The sequence below is a fragment of the Zonotrichia albicollis genome, unplaced genomic scaffold (genome assembly GCF_047830755.1).
Source record: "Zonotrichia albicollis isolate bZonAlb1 unplaced genomic scaffold, bZonAlb1.hap1 Scaffold_122, whole genome shotgun sequence".
Classification (NCBI taxonomy): Eukaryota; Metazoa; Chordata; class Aves; order Passeriformes; family Passerellidae; genus Zonotrichia; species Zonotrichia albicollis.
The window spans coordinates 1403653-1413387 of NW_027428349.1; the positions used below are offsets into that span (position 1 = coordinate 1403653).

The following is a 9735-nucleotide window of genomic DNA, read 5'->3' on the forward strand; positions in this document are numbered from 1 at the left end:
CTACCGGCTCAGGATCTCAGTCCCTCTGTCCGGGAGACTCCTCCCGGGGATCCCTCCTCCCGCGCCGTCGGCAGCTTCGCCCACCAGGATTTCAGTCCCTACTTCCCAAGGTCTGCCCCCGGTTTTCGCCTCACCCCCAGCCCCTGCGGCCCCTGTCGGTCGTGCCCCTGAGGGCACATCCACAACTGAGGGTCCAGAGCTCCTCCCAGGATCAGTTGGTGTCCAGGGAGCACTGTGTGGGGATTTCGGATCCCTCACATCGTCCTTTCCCACAGGTCATGGGCTCCAGCAGCCCCATTGTGATCCTTCAGGATGTGCCCAAACCGCCTGAATCACAGCTCTCTGTCAGATACAAACCAAAGACCACCAGAATCATCACCAGGGACCTGATCCGGGACCTCGTGTAAGGCTGTGCCCGAGTCCTGAGGGGTTTTGGGGGAATGGATGTCAGTGCAGCATCCCAAAATCTCTAGGGAGCAGGGACTGGCAGTGTGCCCTGGCCACCCCCGGGGATCCTGTCCCCTGCATCCCTGCCTGGTGCCACTTTCACCACACTTTCCCTTCCTGCCTCACCCCAAAACAAGAGAGCCAGGTCCCCACTGCTTCCCCAGCACTTCCCATATTGATCTGGGCTGACATGGTGGCTGAGTGGGCAGCTCAGGGAGCACAGGGACCTGTTGGGGTCACCATGCCACTAAGCTCTCTCTCTGTGCTCCTCAGCATTCCCCAGGAGAAGCCCCAACCGTGTCTCATCATTGGAGAAAAGGAATATGAGAAACTTAAGGAATCAGCTCGAGCCCTGACTGAGGTGGAGCGTTGGGACAGGCTGAAGACGCTGAGAGCCAGACAGGACGCTGCTTTCGTAGGCATTTCCCTTTCTGCTTCCCCCTTTTCCTGCTCCACAGCTGGGTTTGAGGGGTGGTGGCTCCCACAGGGGGTCCTCCCTCTGTCCACCACATTTTGGGGTGCAGGGTAGGCTGCAGGGCTCAGGGCTCCACTGAGAGCTGGGCAGCATCCCTGAAATTGTGCCCAGCACTGCCAGCCTTCAAAGGGCATGGGGTGTCTGCCCAGAGGTGTGGAGAGGGGTGCCCATGGACATGCCAGGAGCCTGACATGTTCCCACTCAGTGTCGGGAGTGCAGCACCTGAAGTGTGACCCCTGTGAGCCCTTGGGAAGGTGGCCAGGATTGGGCAGCGCTCTCTGTACCCATAGGAAGCCCTAAAAAAGGCCCAGATCGAGGAGCAAAGAAAGGCAGAGCTGGAGGACAAGAGAAACCGCTGGAGAGACATGGAGGAGGAGCTGCAGCAGGAGGAGCAGAAGCTGCTGCAGCGGGCGGCAAGGATGAGGCTGGAGCAGGAGGAAGATGTGCGGGAACTGAACGCGGTAGGGCCGGCACTCCCCTCTATCACCTGGCATTGCTGAGTCTCCCCTGCTCCTTGTGCTCCCAGGCTCTTCCTCTCCTTCCCTGGCCCTCCCTGCTCCCTGTGTCCCAGTGCGGCTCCGAGCCACAGACACCTCTTGTCCCCACAGCTGTTCCTCAATGCCAAGAGCAACATGATCTGGGACAAGCAAGTCCTGGAGAAGCAGATGATCCTCAAGGAACTGGCAGAGGAAGAGAAGCGCCTGGACAAGATGATGGAAATGGAGCAGGAGAAGGGCATGGAGGTCCAGGAGGAACTGGAGCGCCAGAGGAAGCAGGAGCTGATGAGGTGAGCAGGAGGCTCCCTCTTCCCCATGGAGGCATCTGGCCCATTCCAACCACACCAGCCCTGTCCATGCCAGCATGCCCATGATAGGGAGCAGGATGAAGCCATAGGAAACCCTTCTGCTCTTGTATTCCTAGAGCCCGGCAGGGCATTGTGAAACAGATGGAGCAGAATGCAGAGGAGCGGGCATTGAGGGCTGAGGAGCTATACCAGGAGGGCCAGAGGCAGCTGGAGCGACTGGAGCAGATGAAGAGGGAGGATCGGAAGGTGGGAGCAGGGAATAGGGAGTTGCAGGGAGGTTTCCACATGGCTGGAAAGGGATTGGCAGAGCTAGATCAGCCACACTCAGGGAGTAGGGACAGCAGCCAGCAGGATCAGAGCTCTAGTCCCTTGGGGACATTGTGACATCCTAGGGAGGTGGCCCAAAGCATTCCTGCCCTGGGTGACAAGGATGGAAGAGCACTCAACTTGGTGATCTCCAGCCCTGCATGGCATTTCCAGGCCTGGGAGCAGAAACAGGAGCGACTAAAGCAAATCTATGCTGATATTAAACGTTTCAACATGGAGAGCCAGAGGCTGAAGGATCAACAGCGGGAGCAGGAGAGGCTGGAGGACGAGCGGGTGCTGGAGCAGCAGCGGCAGAAGGCTGTAAGAGCAGTGGGCTCCTGGTGGGGTGGGCAGGGGCTGCAGGAGCTGTCCTCGGGCTCTGTCCCACCCTGGGGCTCTGTCCCATCCTGGGCTCTGTCCCACCCTGGGGGCTCTGACCCCCGTAGGAGCGTGAAGCCGCCTTGGAGGCGGAGCAGCAACAACTGCGCCTGGAGAAGGAGAAGGAGCTGGCCCGGCTCAGGGCCACACAGGAACGGGCCCAGGACTGGCAGGCAGAGCAGGTGAGTGGCCCAGGAACAGGTGATGTGCTCCCCTGCCACCGTCCCTGTCCCCAGACTGGTGAAGGGGCAGCACCCCTGGATGTGGGGGGTCTGTAGGACCAGCCTCTGGAGCCAGGGGACATCCTGGAGCAGAGCCAAAGCCACAGCCAAGGGCTTCCAAAGGTGCCCCTGAGGGAAGCTCAGCACTGTCCCCTATTTGGGCAGGATGCTCTGAGAGCCAAGAGGAACCAAGAGGTCGCAGACCGGGAATGGCGGCGGCGGGAGCTGGAGAAGGCGCGAAAGAAGGCCGAGCTGGAGAAGCAGCTGAAGCAGGACCGGCTGGAGCAGGTGGCCCAGAAGGAGCAGTACCTGGCCATGCAGGTGCAGCAAGACCGCCAGGAATTCCAGAGGGTGCTCAGGTGAGGCACATGGGACTGAGGGATGGCTGAGGTGGTGGCCAGGGGGCTCCCAGTTCCAGCTAGTTGCTCTAGAGGCTCCAGTGCCAGCCCAGGCGCTGTGCCAGGTGTGAGGGGCTGTGGCAGGGTCCCTGAGCCAGCCCAGCTCTTCCACAGGGCCCATCAGGAGCAGCTGGAGCGGGAGAAGCTGGAGCAGGAGCAGAGGGAGCTCCGGCAGCGCGCCCATGCTGAAGATCTCTGGCGGCAGATCCAGGAGCTGCAGCAGCAGCGGCAGCGGGAGCGGGCGGCTGTTATTGAGGAGGGCCAGCGGCTGCAGCAGGAGGTCCGGCAGCGCAGCCAGCGCCTCACCCAGTTCAGGCAGCAGAAGCTGCAGGAGTTCAGGTCAGGGGCTGCCAGTGCTGCTTCCCTGGGCTCCTTGGGCTCCCCAAATCCTTCCTAGTGTCCCAGCCTGGGCCACCTCCCAGCTCCCTCTGCATCCTCATCAAATGGGACCTGCTGTGGGGCCAGAGTCCCAGATCCATTGGGAACCTGATGGATTCTTTCCTCTGCAGAGCCACTGGAATGCCCGAAAAGTACTGTGCCCAGGTGGAGCGCAAAGCCCAGAGCCAAGCCAGCAGAGGCCCCTCCTAGGCCCAGCCCCACCAGGAACCAGCTCCAATTCCCCACGGATTTGGGGCTCCATTTGCATTGACTAAATTTTCCAATAAACGATGTTTCTGAGAAGATGGTGTTTTCCGTCCTTCCCTGGCCTCAGGGCTGTTTGGGAGGAACTGCCCTCAGGGCTGGAGGAGCCTTGAGGCTCCTTGTCCCACGTGTCCCACTCTGGGGTTGTGTTACTTATTAGGTTTGGGCTTATTAGTGAATTTTTGCCATTTGTCAACTGAAAGATGATGGAAGAAAGAGGGGATGATGCCCCAGGGATGGATGGCAGGTGAGTGAGTTAACAAAAGAAGTGGGTGATTGCTCTGGCTGACCACCTGTTATAAACAATCCAGAACCCAAGTGGGAATGAGTTATAGAAGTTTTACTGAGAACAAAAAAAATCAGCAAAGCAAAAGAGACTGTGCTTGGGAGCATGGCAAAATGCCAGAGGCTCATGCACAAAAATGATGGGTCCATCTTTTACACCCCTGATATTGCATCAGCTTTATGCACATTTATGCATACTCCTTGACTGGGAAGGACTGGCAGAAACACCCCATTCTAAGTGGCCCAGATGCCCTGTGGATCCTGAGCATTGACTACCTCAGGAACAGGTACTTCGAAGACCCAAAGGGAAGTTGATGGGCTTTTGGAATTGCTGCTGTGGAAACAGAAGGAATTGAGCACCTGAACACCTTGCCAAGACTGTCCAGTTGGTTCTGGACATCACCAAATGAGAGAAGTGGCCAAAGCTCTCCCTCTGCACTGACTCATGGATGACAGCCAATGCTCTGTGGAGGTGGCTGGACAGATGGAAAGAGGCCAATTGACAATGTAAAGAGAAACCCATCTGGGCTTCTGAAATGTTGCAAGACATCACCATCCAGGTGGAAAAGCTGATTGTGAGAGTCCACCATGGAGATGCATACGTGCCTAAGAGTCAAGTCAACAAGGAACATTGGAATAATGAACTGGTAGACCAGGTTCCCCCAGTCAAAACATCACAGGTTGATCTGGACTGGCAGCACAAGGGAGAGTTGTTTCTGTCTCCATGGGCCCATGATGCCTCAGGTCATCAGGGCAGAGATTTCACTTCTAAGTGGGCACAAGGCTAAGGGGTGGATTTAACCATGGACGCCATCTCCCAGGTTACCCATGAGTGTGAGATGTGCTGCCGTTAAGTAGGCTGAGAGAGTAAAGCCTCTGAGGAATGGTGGGCGTTGGAATAAGTAGAGGTAGGGAAAGGCCTGGGAGTTTGATTACTTTGCAGTGCCACAAACCCGCCAAGGTAAGTGATATGTGCTCACCACGGCAGACGCAACCACCATGGCTGGAGGTGCGCCCAGTGCCTCACACTACTGCCCAGCACACCATCCTGGGCTTGGAAAAACAAGTCCTGTGGTGACATGGCACCCCAGAGCTAATTGAGTCAGATCGTGGAACTCATTTCAGAAATAGCTTATTTACCACCTGGGCACAAGAGCACAGTGTGGAGTGGATGTATCACATCCCCTACCATGCACCATCTGCTGGGAAGGTTGAACACTGTCATGGATGGTTGAAAACAACTCAAAGAGCTTGAATTGGGGGACCTTCGAGCACTGGGATCAGCATTCAGCAAAGGCTACATGGCCAGTCAACACCAGAGTCCCTTCACACTGTAGATGGAGATAAGGTTCCTGTGAAAAACACCAATCACTTGTTTTTTTATTACTATTAAACTTAAAAAGTTTAATAGTAATAAAATGGTTATAAAAATAGTAATACAATTAGAATAATAATAATTTCGACAATTTGAATTAGGACAATATGAGGCAATAGAAACAAAGAGTTGCGGATGTCTGGGTACCTTTTTCTGGGCAGCATAAGTCCAAAAAAGGACACCCGTTAACAAAGGATTAACCCTTAAAAACAATAGCCTGTTTCATATTCATACATCTCATACATGATGCATAAATTCCATTAAAATACAGGATTCTGTCTGGTCATTGTCAACTTCTTCCTCATAATCCTAACAATGTCATCCTGCCTGAGCGAGGTGGGCAGAAGTTAGTTTCTCCTTATAATGGAGCAATAAATTCTCTTTCTTTGAATGATTTAGGTGTCCTGTGTCTGCTGTCTTGGTGAGAGTTCTTTCTTTGGGAAAAATGTATCCTACGTAGCATAGTTTCTATTTTAACATTTTGTTATATCCTAAAACTATATTTAACACAGTACTTAAGAGAATTAATACAGCATTACTTTCTAACACAACACATATAATATTCATTTTAATATTTGTGAAAAGCCAATCAAAAAATATGCATTTTTCACAGTCTCTGTGGTACAGCTGAGAGGCCTGTTAGGGAAAACAGTTTGGATTAACCATGCCTCAGAAAATGACAAACCCACTCATGAGCTTGTTTTTGATCAAGGACCAGGTTGCACCTGGTTGGTGACACAAAAGGCAGAGAAACATGGTGTATCCCTCAAAGAGATCTTATCTTTGGGTGAGCTGTCCATGATGCCACTGCACCTGTAGCTGTATCTTGATGTGTATATATATATATATATATATATATATATATATAATTTGAATAATGCAAGTATGTATATAGTTGAAAAGTCTTAAGTTCAATGTTGATATGGGAAAAAAATTCAGGATGGGTAATGTTATGGGTTTAGGGTTCTCAGTGAATTTTTTCCCATTGTCATGCTGAAGGTGCTGGGAGTGGGAGGGGGTGACTCCTAGATGAACAGCCAGCAGTCAAGTCACATGGAAAGAGTGGCTGATAGCCCTGGCATTCCAACAGAATCACTTGGAGGGGAATAAACCTTTTAAATTTTAAAAGTGTTCAGTTGTTTCTCACAATGGGGCACTCATCTGGGATATAAAATCTCTTTTATGGCCCAAGAGATTTCAGATGAATGGCACACCCCTGCTGATTTTATCAGATCAAGTGAGTACTAGTGCATGTAAGAGCTAAGAGTAATGCTTAAAGTGTGAGTGAAGTAGTGTGCTTGGGGTGGCTATGAGACTTAGAAGATCCTCATAAATATTTTTAGCCAGATTGAAATTTTCATAATCCAGATGTATAAAAGTCAGCTTCAGACAATAAATTGGACCCGTCCTGGTCTGTTGAAGCTTTAAGATATTGGACGGTCGGACGAAAAAGAACGGAAGGACGTGTGGTGGGGGAAGAAAGTGGGGACCCTGTCGCTGGTGGGATGTGTGTAAAAGAGGGAGTGAGAAGCTGCAGGCAGGATGTACAGAAGAGGAAAGCAGGGAACCTGTGGCCAGCAGGATGCATGAAACTGAAGGATTTGTAGGGGCTAGAGAGCACCTGAGGGTTGCCAGATTGAGAGTCACGGTATTAGAGTGAGGGCGAACGTCGCCATTTAGTAGAGACAGTGCTCAATGTGGAGGCGAGTAGTCGAGGCAACTTTCCCAACCCGCCAGCATGACAGGGGGTGGGGAGAGCTAAAGATATGAAAGGTAGAGCATCCATTTTGTAGAGGAGCATGTGGCTGGTGGTCACAGGGACTCCCAGTGCTGAAAACTTTTTCCTTATTCAGCCCTTTTTTTTGTTAAGGTTTAATAAACATTTGAAATTTTAAAAGTGAGCAGTCGTTTCTCACACCCTGGAAACCCAAGCACTTTCCCCTCCCAGGGAGCCTTCCCCCTGGCCTGTTTGGAGCTGGGTGTCATGATCCGATCTGATGGGGTAGTACAAGTGGGGGTTGTGATGGTTCATTAACTGATCTCAGAGTGCAAAAAACAACACAAAGGGGATTTCAGTACTAATCAAAACAAATTGCACCTTTTACTGAGTGCCCACAGCAAATGCGATAGAAGGATTAGAAAGGAGATAAAGAATAGAGAGAGAGAGAAAGAAGGGGAAGGGGAATATAGCCACCAATGGAGAGATGAAATCCTCCTGGTCCAGCCAATAGATCTGTCTTGTCACATCGAGGAGAATTCCAGAGTCTTGGTTGACTCAGGAGTCTATTAAATATAGTCCTCCGCCAAAGGGGGAACAGGTACAGGACCATGGTGAATAAGTCTGTAGAGAACAAGTACAGACAGTCCAGTTCGGGACCCATTGTTCCAGGACTGGTTTATATGGGAAGCAGTCTTGGTCCAGTGAACACACCTGCAGGCAACACCTGGCAAACATCCTGCTTCAATCAGGCCAGCACTCCCTGTGTTAGAATTATAGGGGTCTCAGTCTCAGTCCTGGGGAGGGAACTTCAATCTCCGCCTGTCACAGTGGTTGTGAGGCAGATGAGGGATTTTCCATGGGGGATCATCAAAATTAACCCAGAAAGATCATTTGGCCAAAAGGTGGGAAAATTCACAGGCTATTGTGATGAGCGGGGTTTGTGAAGCAGGTGTAAGCTTACAGAGCAAGTCACTCCTGGCCAGGCCCTGCTTGAAGCAGTGTACCATGGTGGCACCGCAAACACACTCGTACACAATCACTTGGCAAGCATCCACCTCAACCAGGCCCAGAACTCTAGTCAGGGTCTTCATGGTCTTAGTCTCTGTCTTTGCGATGATCATGAGGCAAATGAGGGAAACTTCAGACCGTCTCTTACACTGGGCTGCAGCTACCCAGTGGTGCTTTTTCTCCACCACTGCCCCAAGGTTTCTTTGCTACACTGTAATCCCCACACCCCCTGCCCTGGTGGGACGCCCTGCGGCTCCTGCTACAGCTACAGAGTTTATGATATATCTGATCTACCACTCTGGGACTTTGTTCACCCCTGCATTCCCTGTACTCACCCTCTGCCTGCTCGATGCCCACAGTGTCAGTGTCCAGCACCAGCACCTTCCCCTCCTTTGAGTGGGGGGGGCAAAGGATCCAGGAGGGCCCTGCAGGGATAAAAAGGGTTGGGGTATGGTCTGGGGAGGAGGGAAAGACTAGAACTGCCTACTCACCTGTCCTGGGATTTCCTGGTGGTTGCAAGGAAAAGGAGATTGGGCTGTGACTGTGGGACCCCCAGGGCATCTGACCCCCCAGTGACCCCTGAGCTCTCACTGTACCCCTGATTCCCTTTAAGACCTCTGAGCACCACCGAACCCACCATAACCCCAAACATGGCAGGGAGGGAAACTCCCCCAGGATCCCTGAAGACCCCCCCACCAACATCCCTGCATGATCCTACAGCAGGGATGTCAAAGATCCCAGGATCTCCCATTGCCAGCCCAATATTCCTTAAGGGTGTCCCTTCCTGGGACACCCCAGAACACTCCAAAATGCCCCCAGGTCCCCCAGGACCCTGAGAAAAGACTATTGAGGGCTCAGCCCCACCGTGTCAGGGCTTTGATCACTGCCCCATTGCCCCCCAAACCTGGGGACTTGCCATTGCCCTTCAGGAGCCCATCCCCCTCCTCGTTACCTGTGGTATTGCATTAAATAGTTATTTAGTTGTTTGCACTGGGTGTTGGGAAATATGTTATTGGGTCACGTGGATGGTATATTCCCCCTCACATGGTTTCTCCCTCACCCCTCTGGTCTCTGTATCCCTGGGGGTCTGCCCCACGGGTGGTCCCTCCCCTCGCCCCTCCCCAGCGTTATCCCATTGGCCACGGTCCTCTTTCCCTGCCCCCATCACCTGGGTCATAAAACCCTACCACAGGTGAGGCTCTACCTCTTTGCTACCTGGTGGTCACTGACCTCGGAAGTGTCCCTGGACAAGCTAATAAACTGGATACTGGCACAGACATTTTTTGTGAAAGGTCCTTTCTTTGGGATTTTTCCCCTTTCTGGGGGCCTGTGGCCTCAGCAGCAGATGTGGACGGTGGTTGTCTGCTGCTGTGGAATGCAGCGGGTGCAGCCATGGTTGGTCTTCTGTTAATGTTTGGATTTGCTGACCACTCACGGAGGAGCTGTTCTTGCTTTCTGCCTGGACACAGAACTTTGTTGTTGGTTCCTTTTCTATTCTTAGCTTGCTAGCATTCTGAGATCTTTTCTTCTATTCCTATTAGCATAGTAATAATTTTATATATATCATAAAATAATAAATCAAGCCTTCTGAACATGAGGTCAAGATTCTCGCCTCTCTCTTCACCCTGGAAGACGCTTGCAAGCTCTGTAACAGGATACTCATCTCCACATTGGC

General features: G+C 52.2%; 1 protein-coding gene across 1 annotated transcript; it reads left to right on the forward strand.

Annotated features, from left to right (window-relative positions):
* The first annotated feature begins 278 nt into the window (after nt 1–278).
* LOC141727395 (cilia- and flagella-associated protein 45-like) lies at nt 279–3618 on the forward strand. The gene is made up of 10 exons (XM_074533883.1): nt 279–403; nt 721–862; nt 1213–1383; nt 1531–1709; nt 1844–1973; nt 2208–2354; nt 2480–2593; nt 2798–2991; nt 3145–3369; nt 3540–3618. Exons 1-10 carry the CDS (start codon nt 279–281, stop codon nt 3616–3618), a joined length of 1506 nt encoding a protein of 501 aa, XP_074389984.1.
* Nucleotides 3619–9735: the final 6117 nt, after the last annotated feature.